The sequence below is a fragment of the Alligator sinensis genome, unplaced genomic scaffold (assembly GCF_000455745.1).
Source record: "Alligator sinensis unplaced genomic scaffold, ASM45574v1 scaffold419_1, whole genome shotgun sequence".
Classification (NCBI taxonomy): domain Eukaryota; kingdom Metazoa; phylum Chordata; order Crocodylia; family Alligatoridae; genus Alligator; species Alligator sinensis.
This window is the reverse complement of record NW_005842360.1, coordinates 1412898-1431049: the sequence shown is the minus strand read 5'-3', so window position 1 is coordinate 1431049 and position 18152 is coordinate 1412898. Positions and strand designations below refer to the sequence as shown.

The window sequence follows — 18152 nt, the reverse complement described above, 5'->3', positions numbered from 1 at the left end:
CCCCCACAATCCACCCCCGTCAAGGTCCCCCACCCACATACCCACCCCTAAACCCCACACCCCCGGCCAAGCCCCACATCACTCCCACAAATCCCACCCCCATATCTCACATCCTGTGTGCCCAGCTACTTCAACACTGCAGCTCTGTCCTGTGCCCTGAGCCTGGGGGGGGGTGATGGGCTGGGGGGAGGCGGGATGGCAGCCAGGGTGTGTGAGAGGGAGAGAGAGAAAGATGGGGGTCAGGGATGGGGGACAGCTCTGGGTAGGAGAGGCCACCAGAGCCAGGCTTAGAGCCCCCCTGCCCCCTTGGGCAGCCTGTGCAGGGGGAGGCCAGCTGGCCTAGAAGGGAAGGGGCTTGTTCAGCCCAGTCCTCAAGCCCCAGTTCAGGGCTTCCCAGGAACAGCATGGGGGTCACTGGGGCCTGGGCACAAGTGCAAGGAGAAGAACAGCAAGGGCTGGCACTGCTCACAGCCAGAAAGGAGACAGTGGGCTACCTGCAGCTGGACTCATGCCCTGGTGCTGGGATGGAGCTGCTGCTGGGAGGGAGCTAGTGGGGGCAGGCAGGAGCTGTGGGTCAGGAGTAAGCGACACTGGTGGGGCTGTGGGTTGGGAGTTGGGGCAAGGGCATGGGCAGGGCACTGGCATATCAGTGCTGCTCAGCACCCCACATCCTGGTGAGCAAAGGGGCAGGGAGAGCTCTGATTATTTTATAATTAAAAAAACCCAAAAGCAAATGCCAGAGTGTATAGCTATTTAGAATTCATTTTATGATGAGGATGGAGGCACTGGTAGGCTTCCAGATTGCTTTAAAACTGTAAATATCAATAAAACATTGCCCAACTGATCTCTCTCTATATAGTAGCATTTCACTTTAATTGCGGAAGAACACGGATTTGGGGTTTTTTTTAAATGAGAGAATTGGAGGGGAGGGGGTTAATCACAGACTTTGCAATTTTTAAACAGGGAACACCAGGATCCCTCCTGGTGAGCCAAGTCGCAGTACCTGGGCAGAGGAGCACATCCAGGGCCAGCACCAGGGACTCAGCTGGAGGGCAGATGAGGGGACTGACCTCCTGGCCATTTGGGGCCAGGAGGACACACTTCGACAGTTCAAAGTGTGCCACTGCAGTGAGTATATTTTCTGGGAGATGGCTGCCCAGATGCCAGGGCAGGGCCACCAGAAGACATGTCAGCAGTGCCGTGCGAAGGCCAACTGTGCAGCCACAGCCCGCTGGCAGCTGGCCCAGAAGTGCAGGAGGCTCTGCTATAGTGCCCATACCACAGCCCAGGCGGCCATGTGGCCCCTGTCGGGGTCTGGCTGGCATGCAGCCATGGGGCTGCAGGTCCAAGCAGGCAACAAAATATGATGGGGGGGATGCTGTCGCAGGTGGCAGCAGCTCCCACTGCCAGACTGCTGCAGTGGATAGAGGATGCACAAATTTGTGCCGCTACTATTTGAGCTGCCACAAGCGCACATGCCTGCATGTCTGGACACAACCATTGCGTCTACTTAAGAGAGAAGACGTCCCTGCCATTGGATTTGACCCTCCCCTGCCAGAGCAACAGAAAAAGAGATGCTGTGCCATTCACTCAGAATGGGGTAGGCTGGGGAAGAAAAGCAGACCAGCATGGCATGAATTATGGAGAGAAAGTCAACTGCAAGGCTGAGTTGCCTGAGCTGCTGTTCAGTTTCTGTCATACTACTAACAGTTTCTTGCAAGGTTTAAAATTATACTGATCATCTTTCTATGGCTGGGACCACAGCAGCAGCAGCAGCTCAAGGGGCAGAATTTGAATGAGCCTTAATAAACTTAGCATGGGGAATCTTTTTTTCCTCCCCAAAAAGATTAAGTGTTCTTAAAATGTCCTAGAATATATTGTAAATCATTCATTTCAAAGGACAAGCCAGCAAAGGTTTTGGTACCTGAGCCAGCTGGCAGTTTCAAAAGCATACCATGACAACCCCTTAACCATTTGGATGCAGTACATTTGAAAATCTGCAGGGTAGATTCTCTATTGTATCCAGTGTATATGAGAGAGAATGGGCAGTGCCTTTCATCTGAGTGCATTAAGTGCCTCAAATGTGGTCTCAAACACTACTCTAAGCTCTCTGCTGGGGATAACCTTCAACTTTGGAGGATCCCCAGAAGGCCTCGTGTTGATGGACCCTTTGCTGTTCTTTCAACAGCTTTCAGGGGAGTATAGACAGCTGTCACAAACTAGGGCACCCCAGGCTGTGCCAAGACTGTGAATGAGACGGGGGAAGGGTCAAGCCATGAAAGGTACCATGACACGCTACACGCACACGTGCTCCCCCTCAACTGAACAAAGCTTCGGAGCCTGCTCTCAACCCAGCCATACCACTAGCTTCAACAGGTAGGGACCAAAGGGGTAAACCCTGTCACAAGCTCTCACACACGTTACCGTCAGCAATTGCTGTATTAGTTCCACTGCAGCAGAAAGAACTTTTTCCAGCATGATGCCCCCAAGCACCGAGCACCATGTTCCAGGGAAATGCCATTTCTAATCTCTCCAAAAGTCAAACCTCTAAACATATTTAATTTAAAGTTCCTACTGATCATCAGGTGCAGGCAACAAGAACATGCCTAACAGCAAACCCTGCTTATTCTCCTCCAACAGCCAGGCAAAGGCAAGTCCTTCAGGAAGTCTTTCTATGGAGGATAACCATTAGCACTTGAAGACAATGGGAGTTTAGCATATGCTGCACGTCCTAAATAGGTATGGATTTAAGCAGGTGTTTCATGGCGCTGACAGACGTGCAACTCCCCCGTCTAACTCGTGGTACTTTCTGTGAAGCGTCATAAGATAGACCAACCCTCCCAACCAAACAGACATTCATTGTTGGATGGGAGGGTGGAGAATCGAGCTCCACTTTGGAGCCAATCCAGCAAAATGGGCTATGTGTCTGCAGCCTCTTCCTCCTAGTCCCATCCCCTGCCTCAGCCTGTCCCTGCTCCTGGCATGCTCCAACAGATGTTAATGAAGGCGCTCCACTTCGGAGCACAATCAGGCACTTTAAGTGCTCTGCTGCCATGCACTTCTGTCAGCGCATGGCTGTACAGCGCTTGCAGCGGCCGACTGTGCGACAAAACGTCACTTCTGTCAGCACCCTCAGGGCTCTTCTGAACTGAGGTTTTAGGTCACTCCTTTAACTTGGCTGAGCCCCTTGTAAATCCAGCACAAGATTATTCCGACCTTGGTGTCTTTTCCTCTTGTTTGAAAACATTTACGGACAGCTGCTCAGGGAAGTTAAACAGGGCCAAGTGACTCAGGTGAGAGATGGTTTTTGCCAGAGTCAGAGCGGCGGCTGCAGCAAAAAGCTTGGGCTGAGCTACACTCACATAAAACACCTGCTTGTCATTCTGAATGACAAAGAAATTAAGAAATGCAGTGACAGCTGGTAGATAACTCACTCACAGCAAGGAGAGCTGTGTTTGCCTACTAAATCAGTCTCACTGAAAGGCACGGCACACACAGAGACTAAGCATCTTCGGACTAGAAATCATCACTGGTTGACAGGATGTCTATATACAGTCACTGCTATATCACCAGGCCCTTCTGCACAACCCAAAATGCTCTAGACCGGCTCACTCAAGGGGAGAACTGAAAGGGTTGGCAGCTAGCAAGTCCTATGGTATTGAGGAGGAAGGGCTATGCTTTCCCAGTGGAAACATCACTATAGTAGCCAGGTACCAAAGGATAGGAATGGTAGCTGTGACTGTATCCTTAAAACAGCAAGTAGACTGCTCTGCACATCGGTGGACTAATCACTTTGGAGCCTGCCAACTTTGCCTATTAACGTCACCTTAGCCTTGGTGGCCACGCTGCTACAAGGGGATACAGTCTCGGAAGACATTGTGCTCCATCATATGATTCTTCCTGACATTCAGCACCTCAGTAAATGGTACCCCCCACACCATGGAAGCAAGCAAGCCCTCTCTCGAGGGATCAAATCATGCTACAAATTCAAATGCACCACAACTGCAACTTACTTAGGAATCCAGTAGAGTTCACTGTAGAGTCCCCTAGTAAAGCAAAATATTTATGGCTAGGATGTCAGTGGGTTAGCCTCGGATAGCAAACCATCATGTTTAACCCAAATAAGCCTCTTGAGACACCGGATTTGCAATTTTAGACAAAGAAAAGAAAGAGAGAGAAATCAGAGGATTCATCTGGGCAGCACATGGGGTGCAACCAGCCAACAAGTGATCCTGCTAATTTATTCTACTAGTGTCATAACATACTGGTAAAGCTACAACATCCCAGTTTGGCCAGGACGGTACTAGCTTGAATGATGTGCCTCACATACCATACATACACGTGCAGGATTTTGGCCCTATGCAGTACTGGCACTGCACTGGAGTGGAGGTGTCCTGGTCTGGGCTGCCAAAGTTTTAGTAGCTTTAACAAAAGTTCTCATGGGGCGATTAAACCATTGGGTTCAAGCAGTTGGGTTCTTCAAATTGGTTTGATAGGACTTGCTCCTTACTTTAAAAGGGTATTTGATGGCCTGAGCCCACAATATCTTTAAAAATTGTGTAAAGCTCCAACATAAAGATCTGGGGATTTCTATTATACGGGTTAAGCTGATTTGGGAAGGAGTTAGATCTTCCTTGGAAGCTGGTCCCGGACTCCAGAATGACTTTCTGCATGAACATCACAAACCTCCCTGCCTACAGCTCCAAGTGGGGAGTCTTCATCTGTCTTGCTTTCCCCATTTGAGACAGACAGACAGCAGCGTGTTCACAAAAGAACCAAACTGAAAACATTATGCCATCTCACACTCTTCTCCCTATGTGGAGAGGTGGAGAAAAAAAAAAGTGAACCTCAAGGGAAATGATGCTGGTCATGTTGCTTAATACCCTATAGAAGTCACTTGGATACTAAGCAGATGAGGAAGGTATAACAACCTGCAGAACAGACAGGAATGGACTGCCAAAACGGTGTGTCCAATATTGTCAGAAGTAGCCACTGATTTTTAATGCTTGACTTGGGAAATGTCATGCCTCCTTTTCTGACATGCAGACTTTGCACAGACCCTGGCAATAGCAACAGAGCATTGCTAAAAAGAGGAACGAGGGGTCAAAGTTGGACTACCAAAGCCTGAAGCACCAAAGTGCAGTGGTCTCAACTGGGGCGCTCAGGAATGAACCTGTGCGGAGACTATCACGGAATAAGCCGAGCTAGAAAACGCTACTTATTTCTGTTTCACAATCCCATCTCCACTTTTGCTGTCCTGCTCTTTGTCCTTATTCTTTCACCTACACCAACATATTACACAGGGACTACCTACATGGGCAAGTTACTCTGGAGCAAACCCTGTTGCATCAAGAAGTAAAGAGCTCTGTCCACACAATGCCAGATCCTTCATCAGAGTAAGTTGGGAAATCTCCTTCTGCTTCATGTCCAGGAGTCAATTTTCCCTCATGCACTTCTCTGCCTTCTACCACCCTGTTCTCCTTCAGACTTCCCCGCCCTCTCCCCAGCCCTTCACATCTGTATTCACCCCCTTGCACACGCACAAAAAAACAGAAGTGTAAGACAGCATATCATTTCTGAACCTCCCTGGCACTGCACGACCATCCAAGGCTGAAACATGCTAAACAAGCCAGTTTCTTCCCATTTCACATCCCCTATTCCTTCTGTCCCTGTGTTTCTCCATCTCGAGTTCAATGCAAGCTGTTCAGATCAAGAACAAGACCCCCGATCCCTCCCATTCGAGAGTGGACTCACCAGGACGCGATCTCCAAGCCGCAAATCCTTCTCCCCTTTCTTCACCGACCCGCTGTCTGAAAGGTTAGATCCAGACTCGTTGCCAGTCTTCATGGTGCTATTCAGGACGCTCTCCCTCAGAGGAATGACGCGAGTAGAAAGGGGTGGGGTGGCCGTCCCCGAATGCAGTGACAAGTTCTGAGTTGTGAGGGACTCCACAGAATGGGCATCGCTCCCCGATCCCTCTGCCACAGGCTGGCGGGTGAGCTTGGAGGGTCGTGTAAAAATCCCCTGCAGCGGCTGGCACTCGAAGTAACGTACCCCGCCAACAGAGCCATCATTCTTACCCACCGGATCATCCAGAACGACCCCTGCCCACTGGCCGGGAGCAAATTGCGTCTCCCCGAGGTACTGGATCACACCTGGCTTCACTCCATTCACCCAGACACGTTCACCCACCACAAAGTCTCCCAAGAAGTCATCGCCAACCTCAGCAACCTTTGGGCCTGACTTCTCAGCACTGCCGGTAGAGGCGGGACCTTGCTTGTGCAGAGGTGAGCCTGTGAATCAAAGGAATGCAGAATTAGTGCGATGAAAAGCCTGAGGGAACCAAGTTACTAGAAAAGTTGATTAATAATGAAGATCCAGGTTATACTGGACACAGACGAGGACTTAAATGGCAAAGGTTACTTACACGTTCTCCAACTCGTACTCACTGTTTCCACATATGTATTAAAAACTTACCTGTGCCTTTTGTCCATCTGCAGGAAAACAGCCAAAAATAACCACATGCTAGCTTCCCAGACATGCTGGAAGGATGGCAGGGTAGGTAGGAAAGGAAGCATTTGTAGTCTAAGTATTGTGTGGTACGGGGCAGGAGGAGCAGTGTAAAGCCTCATAAAGACCTTGATGCCACAGGTAACTTATTTGGCACCGCTCCTCAAAGAGGAAATTATCTTCCTCAGAAACGTGGAACTAAAATTTTTGCTGATGGGGGTTACGAGACTGCTCTGTGGATAGATATAGGCAAACAGTTGCTTGGTAAGATGCTAATGCTAGCAGAAGATTTCCTGGATTTTGCAGGGCCAATGCTGCTATACACTGCAAACGGCTTCTGCTGTGCAGTTCTTTCCATTAGCTTTTAAAAGGTGCAGCCAATACCCATCAGCAAGGAGAACATTTGGATGACTATTAATTAAAGATAATAAACTCAGCCCCAGAATGAACAAGTGCAAATCCAATGACTTCAAGCAGGGCTGCAATTCATTAAACCAAAACCAACTGAAATACAGAAGAAGTTGTTTCAACTGAGTCAGTCAAGTAAAAGCCCGACTTCCTGCCCCATTTCCCTTTTCTGAGAGATGTAGAAGATGGCCCTAAAGGTTTGTTCCTCCCAGGAATTTTCTCCTCAGTATAGATCAGACTTGACTGAAGGCTGCAGCACTAAGGCTGGCAGATACCTAACGGAGTGGCAATTAAAGAAATTTTTTTGCAAAAATCTGGTTGGTCTAATAAAAGATATCATCTCTACTACGAGTCCTGATTGCCTTTTCCTTTAGACCAATATGGCTACAACCTGGATACCTAACTGAGCAGTTGGAATTCAAGTGAGAATAAAGTGGGATCAGTCGTAGCACTCGGGTGAAAGTATGAGGAAGGTCAGGGTCAGACAATCCCTATCACCAGCCTTGGGTTTTCAACCTAGTTCCAAGAGAGGAAAAATAAGGAGCATTTGAACTTTGTTAGAGACTTTGTTGTAAAAGGAAGGTAAGGAAGAGGCCTAGAAGTCATGGGAGGAGTTTGGAGAATAAAAATGTATGGAAATGTAAAATCAAGCGCCTTTTCCCATTAGCTCGGCTCCATAAAGTTGAGATTTCAGACCGTGTTTTCCAGTGTATGGAGTCTACCACTGGCACATATGATGTATGCATACATGTGGTAGAGATGGCCCAAATCATCTTGGAGGAAAGAGAAATCAGCCCAAATCTTCAGCCAAAAACTCAAAACAAAGCATTTGGGCTCATAAGCCCATATCAGCAAGAATTCAGCTTGGGCTGACATTCAGGGACTCACACGTGCTACAAAGAGCAAGTGTCCTGTTTCAAAAATGTTCAATTAACTCAAAAAATATGCATCTGTCGCACTCGACAAGAAGCCTCAGTGTTGCAGCTGTCTGCTTGCAGGAGCTGGCCGAGCTGTAACTGCCAGTGTGGAAACGTCACAAGATTTTCATGGCACCGCCAGCCCAGCAAGGAGCAGGAATCACCAGAAATAGCTCCACCAATCAGTTCCCATCAAGTCTCCAGCCCAATTTTTCAAATCCTCCAGCAGCAAGCAATGCTACTTGCCCGTGCTGCCCACAGCCTGCTGAGCAAGGCATGCAAATGAACAGAGGCTCATTACTTCTGTGACATATGAAGGTATTATCTCCCACTGTGTAAATCTAAAGGACAGAAGACAAAAATCACCCTGTCCTACATGGGTGAAGCTCCCTCTAGAGTCAAAGTGAACTACTGTCTGCATACATGAGGTCTGAATGATCTCATGAAGTCCCTTCCAGCCCTAATGTCTATGAATTTAGCCCACTGATACTAAATGACTGCCCTCATGTCCCATAGCAAGACAAGATTAGAACCCACAAGTGCTTTATAACCAGTCTTATGCCTTGTCCACTGGACCAGAATAGGAGAAGGGGTCTGACCAGTTACAGCAAGAAATCACACTTCTGAGCCCTTATCCAAAGTGACCAGCAAGGCTCGTTCAGATTCACCCATCCCCAATACTCAAGCTCCACTGTTCCCTCCAGATCTTTTAGAAGTAATGAACATGACAGGCCATGTCTGAACACCTGCAAAGTCCACACAAAGAACAAAAAAGCCCCCAAACCATGATAGATGCAGCTGTGCCAGAGGTGTACTGAGAAGTAGAAAGTCAGTGGTGCTCCGCTCGAGTTCCACACTACAGAGAGCTTAATGTTTCTGCTGCAACACCCAGCAAAGGACAGTGGTGTTTAAGCCAGCATCCAGCTTCAGAGTCAACAGATCCAACACACAGAGCTCAGGCCACAGACCTATTGTGCAAGCAGACTGCCGATTCAGGCAGACAGCAGAGGCATGATCTAAATCAGGAGGTTAAAAATTTAGGATGCAGTCTGAAACTCAGTGCAGAAACCCTACCAGTACAACAAAGAATAGTGAACACTACTGGCCAGACAGTGATACCCTACCTCAGGCTGAATTGCTCAACACAAGCAGAATTGGTATCATACAATTGGGCTCAATCTTTTGCACGAAGTTTTTAAAGGGTAGGGTCCTACTCTTTAAGAACCAAGGCAGCAAGTCAGTAACAATAAGCATGATGCCCCACAGGAGCAGAGTCTGGTTCCTTAAAGAAATACATTCACTAGAGTTACTGGGTTGCTTTCCACTCAGGTTTTCAGACCTGCTCTGCAATCTGCTTATCCCCAAAGCAATTTCTCTTAAAAAGTTTTAAGGAAATACCTTCATGGACTTCCAACTGGCATCCCTCCCATTCTACTAAAAGATTAAAGGAATCTTGATAAGTAGATTATGTCAACAAATTCAATTCTATATATATATATATATATATTATTTATTTTAAATTGCAGTTTCTGGCTTGTTTTATTACACATTTCAAAGACAAAAAGCAAGGGGCTGCATGGAAGGTGAAGGGCAATTAACTTTTTATATCCTATCAAATATTTACCTACAAGGTTGGAAAATAAGTCACAGCAACCCTGCGTTTGTGCCTCAGGAGCTTTAAATAGACCTCCTCACAAACAGAAAAATCCATCCAACCGCTCTAGTCGCACAGCTCAGCTGCAAGGACGTAAGAGAGCAGCGGGAGCAGCCATGACAACATGCATTTTACAAAGAAAGCCTCTCCGTTTGATTGGCCCAAGACGCTCTCAATAAAACGTATCAATGTGTATTTAAACATCTCTCTAACATATTAACTTGACAGAAAGCTATACTAAGGTGTAAATTAGAAGCAACATTTTTTATACGCTGGTTTTAGAGGCCCAGATTCAGCAAAGTGCAGAAACCCATGGAAATCTATGGTAAGTAGCCCTAGAAGAGACATACCTGGTACCCCACGTAAAAGTCATCACCAGGGATCCCAGTTTTCCCTGATATAAAATTGCAAATTCTCTGCTAAAAAGATAAAATCACAATTTTTTTAATAAAACCCCCAAAATCTGTTATTAAAATTAAAGGCTCCCCACAGGCCCCCTGGCCCTGCTCATGCCTCTCACTCTACCCTACAGCCTTGTTGGTGCCCCTAGACCCCCCACCTACAGCCCCTGCTCCCCCAAACCTGCCACAGAGGACCCCCAGCTGCCAGGGCTATGGACCCAGGTCTGCAGCCCTCTGCCCCTGCTCCTCCCTGCTGCAGGCTTGGGGGGCAGGGGGAGCACTGGCTCCCCGCCACTGCATGCACTCCTGGGGGACAGGGAGGCAGGCGCAGGCCGTGGGATCAGGCTCCTGCCTGGCTTTCTCCCACCCCACTGCTCCCAGGGCCTCTGCAGCCCAGTGGGTACGACCCAGCTGACAGGGCACAGCAGGGCCATGTGGGGATTTCCTCGCTGCTGCAAGCTCCATGCTGCCCTGGCAATGCATCCCCTGCACGTGCTGCTGCTTTGAGGGGCGCAACCCCATACTGCTGCTCTCGCTGTAGCTGCGCGCACAGGAGGCACGTTGCCAGGGCAGCACAGAGCTCGCAGCTTCTTCATGCGACCCTGCTGCGTCCGTGGAAGACATGGAGTACCTGCCTGGCCAGCAGTGCATGGACCCAGAGCAGCGTGATATCGGCCCAAACAGGCTCTGCACTTCCCTGTGCAGATTCCCCAAAAGGCCGATAAGCATGCCACTCCTAGTCCATGCACCGCCGGGCGGGCGGCACTCCATGTCTTTCCCCAACACCTCCTCGCTATCAGCCCCAGCCAGCTTCCGGCAGAACGCCCGCCTGCCCGATAGCACGTGGACCAGGAGGCGGCACGCTATCGGCCCTACAAGGAAGCCCGGCCAGGCGGGGACTCAATGTGGGGCTTCTCCCAACGCTTCCCAGCTCCCTTAGCCCGTAGCCACATACCCATGCCCTGCTCCCCACCTGCCCTGCTGGCTCTTCCCCCAGCCCTGGCAGTCACCCATACCCACACCTGCCACCCCAGCTCTGACAGTGCCTCCCAGCCATGACCCGCAACCCCCCAGCCCTGCCAGAGCAGGCCTCCAACCCCCTGCAGGCCCCACTTACTGCACAGGCTCCAGGAATGAAGTGAGCCTGAGCCCAGCCTTGGGTGACAAGCTTCAGGCCCCGTTCCTTTCCCCTTCTCCCTCTGGGCAGGGTTGGGGGTTTCCTGCCCTTTTTGCAATCAACTCTTGCAGGCTGGAGCTCTGCCCTCCTGCAGAGCTCTTTGCAAAAGCGGGAAATCTGCAGGTATCTCTGCTAAAAGGGAAAATCCATTTTTCTCTCTGATAAAGTTGGGAAATCCATGGTTTTTTCTGTTTTTCAATGGTAAACCAGGATCCCTGGTCATCACTCTGCCCAACCCAGCCCTAGTGTACTATACATTGGTGCCTGAGATCCAGCACTCTCACCTCTTTCTTATAGGACCTGAATGCCGCTTGCATTGAAGCTTCCCAGTATTAAAAAAGAAGCCATTTTCCACAAAACAATCATCTATCCTGGAGATATTTTAAAAATGACTTGATGCACACCTTGGCCCTAACGTCTATGTATCTCTTGGAGGTGGCCACTGTCGCTCCCATTTTACAAAGGAGACACTGAAGTGTTGGCAGGCACAGAGGTTTACCCAAAGCCTGCCACAACATCAATAAAAGAGCTGGAAACAGAACCCGGCGTTTCCATCTTGCACTACAACAGCACCCCTGAAGCATCAGCTTGTCTGGGGAAGACAAAGAGATTACTGGAATATTTGCTGGAGCCAACATCGAAGTGTATGGCACACCAGAGTCCACCAGCAAACAGAGAAGCTGAGCAGGACTTTATTGAGGTTCAGTCCAACTGTAGATCCCTGCTAAGTAGAAGTGTGGTTGCAGAACTACAGTAATTACATCATCGCGGTAACTGAATCTAATTACCAGCATCTAAATGCAGTAAATAATCAGGGGAGTCTGACAGGGAACAGAGTCCTGAACAGAGCTAGGCAGAGCAATCTCCAGTCAGGGCCATTATTACTATTCATTAGGGCTGGGCGAATAGCTCAATAAAACCGCTCCCTGATTTACGTCCTGCTTTAAGATTCACCTTCTCCATTACGTCCACACAGGGGGAAGCTCAAGGCGTTACATCACCTTCATTACTTATATGCAAGAAAATTACTGAACCATCAAGCTCTGCACAAGCCAGAAGAGAGAAACCGTGAGCACGTGCTGCCATAAAAATTGTCCCTTCTTGTCTCAACAAGTCTTCCTGTGATTTGTCAACACAGTCAGTCCCACAAGCACCCGTGTCACGAGTTTTGCCTGTCAGCACCTGGGGGTGCAGGGCCCCAGACTCTCCCTGCACCGATCTCAACAGCTGGCAGGCGTCGTGGCCGCAGCAGGGGCTACCATCCCTGCAGCTGTACCCCTGCTGCGCCTTAACACATGCAGGGTCACCCATGTCATGAGTTTTGCTTGTCCGCAGCTTGAGGGGCAGTTCCCCGCAAGCCCTCAACACCGATCTTCTTGAAACTTGGCAGGCTTTGTGGCCTCAGCAAGAGCTACCAGCCCTGCAGTTTTGATCCCCCTGTGCTGTAACACATAGATGTGGAAGGAGTTTGGCTTTCAAGCATTTGGGGTACAGTTCCTCAAAACCCCTGCACCGATCTTCTTGAAACTTGGCAAGCTTTGTGGCCTCAGCATAGGCTACCAGCCCTGCATTTTTCACCACCCTATGTTGTAACGCCTAGACGTGACATGAGTTTTGCTTTCAAGAATTTGGGGGCAGTTCCCCCCAAACCCCTGCATCAATCTTCTTGAAACTTGGCAGGATTCATGCTCTCTGCAGAGTCTACCATCCCTGAAAATTTCATCCAAATCAGACAAAAAAACAACAAAGTTATAGATATTTTATTGTTTCCACATTATACCCTATGGCTGGATCTCCAAGGTGGCTCCAAAGCTTTGGAGCCGCTTTGGCTGGATCGAGGCAGAAACCCGGTCCAGATCGCTGCCATGCAAAGCGGCCGGATTGGATCACTGCCGACTCGCACAGGCCTACTAGTCACCAATCCTTCAGAGCAAAGTGCAAGAAACAATTCAAAACAGACAAAGCAGAAGGACCTGCCTTCAAGAAAACTTTCTTCCTCATTCCCAAGGGTTACAAGTTGGCATATGCCCAAAGTCTGAGGGTCTGCAGCCATTCTCAGTCTGCTTTTGGATAGTCTTGGTCTATTCTCCTCCATAGAGGTCTGGGAGTCCATCTCCAGACTAGAGGTGACCAAGTGGGACCAGGAGTGTGGGAAGAATGGCTTGGACAGTTAACATCACCCCATTCTCTGAGGGTGGGCAGGCGTGTGTGAACTGGAGATGGATTAATGCACCAACTGGTGTTCCACATCGTCTGTAATAAAACCCAGAGTCATGGATCTAATAGCTACCACTCCTGTTTTCTGATCCCATGTCATGAAGCACTCAAGGTGAGGGACGTGTAGCATCTTTGAAATACTCCATCCCATGCTGGGGAGCTCCCCTCTGCCTCCTGTCATCTAGCTGCATTCCTCCAAGGCCTGCAGGACCTCATTGTTTGGATGTTCATGGCACCCTTGGTACCAGGTGAGTGGAGAAACAAATGGATAAAATCCAGGGCCAACAGAGGTTGAGACAAGAGAGCTCTCTCCCGCATGATAGATCCCAATTGCTTTGCTTTATGTCACCTAATTAGAAAGCAAGCAAACTAATCTGCCAGGCTCTGGCATGGCTTTTCTCTCAGGATTCAGAGCTTTTGGGCAGGGGTGTCAAGCTCATCTGACCCTATGGGCCACGAGTGGCCCAGGATTGGTCCATGGGCCCCATAAACCCCACTCCTCCCCACACCCTGGGTCCAGTGCCTGTGGCCCTCACTCTGGCTGGTCCAGGACTGTGCTGCATATAGTCCCCATGCAGCCAGATGAGTGGTGATGTGGCACACAGGCCAGCTGGTCCAGGTTGGATCCTGTACTGGCTGTAGTGGGAGCTGTACGAGATGCTGTCCCAGACCAGGGGCTGGATCTGGTATGGGTGGCAGGGACAGGGCCAACACCAGGGGCCAGATGAGATGGCTCCTCAGGCTGGATCTGGCCCATGGGCTGTATCTTTTGGCAGCCGTTTTAGGGCACTCTCTTCTCCTGATTGCTTGCTTTGATGCTCTCTCACTTCGCTAGCCCATCAGGCAAAATGTGTGTCCTGTGATGTCCCATATGCCATATATGCCGCAACTTGTCTTAGCTGCCAGCATTTTAAGGGCCTGAAGTGTTCCATGGACACAGGGATTGACAAGGTTAAAGGTTTTATGTTAATGTACTAGGGTCTGAGCCCAAACACATGGCTCCCATTAAACGTTAATTGGAGACATGTGGCTAAAGTCCCTGGAACGGCACAGACCGTTGCATACAAGAGACAGCCTCTTCCTGGTCTTGGGGACTCCAGTTGGGAACAATGGCAAGGCAGAGATTTCTGAAGTTACAGGAGCAAGGAACTTTCCCCAAGAGCTGCAACCCAGTTGCTCTGGCACGCTGGGGTGCCCTGAGAGCCTTCCCAGGGTGTTGTAGGGTGCCATGCAATATTAGCACTCGGTCAGCCTTATGGGTGGACAGACTCCCAGGGTTGGTCTCACACACACACACACACACACACACACACACACACACACACACACACACAGCCTGCCTCTGCCTGCAGCAGCACCACTGACTTGTGGAGGGAGGGGTGCAAGTTGGCCAGCTACACTGCTCAGCAGTGATGAGGAAGTCACAAAGAAAGGACACCAAAAGACATGTTTGCCCAGGAAGCCATTTCCCTAAGGCTACCCCTGTTAGTACTATCAGGTGTGCAAACATGATTCACAAGGTAAAACCAGGGATTTCAAACAGGCAGACAAGATTTAGGTAAATGTGATATCTTTTATTAGACCAACTGAATGGTTGCAAAAATTGTTCTTTACAAGCTTTTTGGCACAAGCACCCTCCTTCAGGCATTGGAAGAGTCCTTAGACCAACACCTCCAAAAGATGGGATTTCAAATAGGAATTCATGGTGTTAAAAACACCCTTGCCTGTCATGGGCTTTCTGAATTCTTTGCAACAGAAGAATTGGTTATTTTTCTGTAGCCAAAAAACAATTGAAAACTGAACGCTGACATTTTCCAAGGGATGGCTTGATTATAAAAAGGTTGAGAACTACTGCTCTAGCCTAAGAGCATCAGATGCAGGGCAAATGGACAAGCAGATACCAGCAAGGGGACCCTCCGGTATAGCACAAGCATTAGCGGGTGTATGCTCCCTATGTTATAAGGGGCCATTTACCAGTGGCAACTACATTTACACTCGCTCAATACCTTTTCATTTCTCTTGGCCTGTCCGTACCACGGCAGTTTTATGTCCCTAAGAACACAAGCCCAGGACAGCACCCAAATAAAGCAGGAAGAGAATGTTTCCTCAGAGGGTAAAGAGAAGAAGAATTTAGCATGGAAGGGGTTCACAGTCAGTGCTGGCCTGTGCATCTGCTGTGCCCAGCACAACCCAGGCTTAATCCCATTATTCCTGAGATGCATGCCAGGCACACTGGCCATCAGAAGGAGCAGAAATTCAACAGCTCTGCTGTGTTGCCATGGGAATCTAGAGAAAGCCAGTTAATTGCCAAAATGGAGCCTCATTAGATTTAAAAAAAGAGCAAGAGAGATAGAGGGAACCATAAGCATCTTTCTTTCCTTAGGAAGGTAAAGTAGGAAAGCACATGTAATATTTGCCAACAGGCCTCAAGAAACCTCTAAGGAGCTTTATATCAGTCTTTTTTTTTCCCCCCTCTTGAGATTTTGCTCATTTTCCCCAGGGTGACTTGGGCAGGCATTTCCATGTGAAACATCACCTGAGCCTGAGGAAGAAGCATCATGGACTGTATGACTGCCCCCGGTGCCTCTGCTCCTCCTCGCCACCTTCCCAGAAAAGAACTGGGTGGTGACATACAACTACCCATGCAGTCCAGCACCCAACATCTGGCACTTGCCTCTGCGTTAAAATTGCAGGGTTGCTCCAAGTCACCTGACCAACACTGAAAATAGGTGGCAGAAATTCTGCCTTTGCAGGACCGAAAGAGCAGTAATGAGAGTCTTATACCACCCCACACATCCAGCTACAAGCACGAGGCTAAATCCTGAGTGGTGCAGAGCACCTGCAGCACTCAGCAGCTTTCATTGTCCACCCAACCAGCAGGGAGACAGGCTGGTGTTACTGCTGCAGGGTGGTCTTGCATCCCGGCTGTCCTGAAGCTAACTTCACTTTAATAAGTTGCAGCTGAAGTGGAGAGAAGGAATGTGTCAGCCGGAAAACCCCAATGCTGGCCACAGGAGCTGTCAACTAGCAGAGGAATTATGTATGTTGGAGCTGCCAGGGGGATTATATAAGAGCCTGAGAGACACTCCCATCCATTAGTGCTCTCCCAACATCTGCCTCCTTGCTTGGTTCAGTGCTTCAGTGATGATGAGGGGAATCTACTGGCCGGGGATATCAGACACTGACCTTCCTTCAAATCACCATGTGTGCTTTGCAATCTGCTCCTTTGTGGAAGACAAGAGACAGGTTCTTTAAACATTCAGAAAGTTGCTTTTGAAAGCGGGGGGCGAACAGCAATGTGAGGGTAAAATCAAGTACATGGAGCAAACGTACATGGGGTTGGGCTCTCATAGTACTGGCTGTTATTTATGCCTCTCCCTCTTGCATTAGATTAGTTCAGGGGCAGGCAAAATACAACCCCTGGGCCAGATCTGGCCCACCAGGGCATTCTATCCAGCCCCTAAAAAATTTAGTTAATTAATATTTGTTTGCTCCTGGCTGCCTGTCAAAGAAGACAGGAGCCAGGGCCAGTAGGACCCAGAGGGAGCCAGCAGGACAGAGCAGCCCATCCCCAGCCATTTCCCTGTCTTCCTGCCCCAGCACCACTAGCTCCCAGCTGAAATCAATTAATGAATGTTGTAGATGTTTGCTTTTTAGAATATAATTTGGTATTTTTCTGGTTCTAAGATGGCAAAACCCCTTGCTGAAAGGAGTACTTCTGGGGGCAAGGGGAGGGACTTCTGGTGGCAAAAGTCAGGGGTTAGGGGGCAGAACTTCCAGTTACAGGATGGCAAAAAGGGGTCAGGGCAAATGTCAAGGGGCAGGGCTACCCATGCGGCCCTTGACAGCTTGCCAAGACTCGGTAAGTGGCCCTCTGCCCAAAATAATTGCCTGTCCCTGGATTAGTGCGTGGAACCCCACAGATTCTGCAGGTGAAACAGGCCTGTAGTCCCCAAGGTACAGAAAATGCACCTACTCATAGTCAAACTAGGTCCCATTAAACCCAAAGTAACTGAAGTCAAGGAGGACAATTCTGAGCTATACTTGTAGCCAGAAAACTCCAGGCAAGTTCCTGGTAGATGAGGATCACAATCTCCCAAGGCAGGATGCAAAGAGCTACTGCAGTTCCAAGCATCACAGTCTGTACTGAAAGAGAAGGTCCTCTTTAACACTGCGACACAGGTAGGCAAATCCTTGTCGCCTCCTTGTAGGTCTGCAGAGACAGAAGAAGTGAGGGGTACCTGCCATCTTCAGGGACCATAATTTGGGCATCCCGGAAATGATGGGGCTCCCCAACCTTGCCAGCAAGCTCAGAAACACTAGGGCTGTTTGGCACTGAGAAACTCTAGCCAATGGATGCATTTACAAGCGGGCAAGCCCTCAGATCCCTGTCACACTCCCCCAAAGTGCCTCTTCCTCTTGGATGCTTTTCATTCAGACACAGAACTGAAGCAGCTGTTTGCTGCAAGGAGATTTATTATGTCCCTTTCAAGCTGCAGGATAAGACGGGAGAGGATGAGACAGGGAACTTGGCCAGGGCTGGACAAGCAGGCAACTAGTAGAGGAAGCTACACTTCACAAGCAATAACTGAATGACCTGGCAACACATCATGGGGTGGAAGTGACTGTCAGCAAGATTAATGACCGACTTTGAGGAAAAGAATGAAGGTTCTTCAACCTGAAAGCCTTGGGACTGCAATCACACAAGACTTATGGGACCTATTGATACTGCCTGGCAGAGATGAAGACTGTACTTGGTCTCCTGAACAACTCCCTGAACAGTTTGCATACGAAGCTGTGAGTCTAGCTCTGGTACAACAGGTAAGCAAGCCTCAGCTATTTTGAGCAGGGGAAGAGAAACTTCCACA

General features: G+C 49.1%; 1 protein-coding gene across 4 annotated transcripts in view; it reads right to left on the bottom strand.

Annotated features, from left to right (window-relative positions):
• Nucleotides 1–18152, bottom strand: part of CLIP2 (CAP-Gly domain containing linker protein 2) — a 106477-nt gene that overhangs the window by 47818 nt on the left and 40507 nt on the right. For all 4 annotated transcript variants that reach the window (XR_003095360.1, XM_025210619.1, XM_025210618.1 and 1 more), the window contains exon 3: nucleotides 5755–6293. Coding sequence is in view for 3 of the 4 variants with exons in the window: in XM_025210619.1 (XP_025066404.1) it covers nucleotides 5755–6293 (539 nt within the window). In the remaining variant the exon portion in view is untranslated. The remainder of the gene's footprint in view (nucleotides 1–5754; nucleotides 6294–18152) is intronic.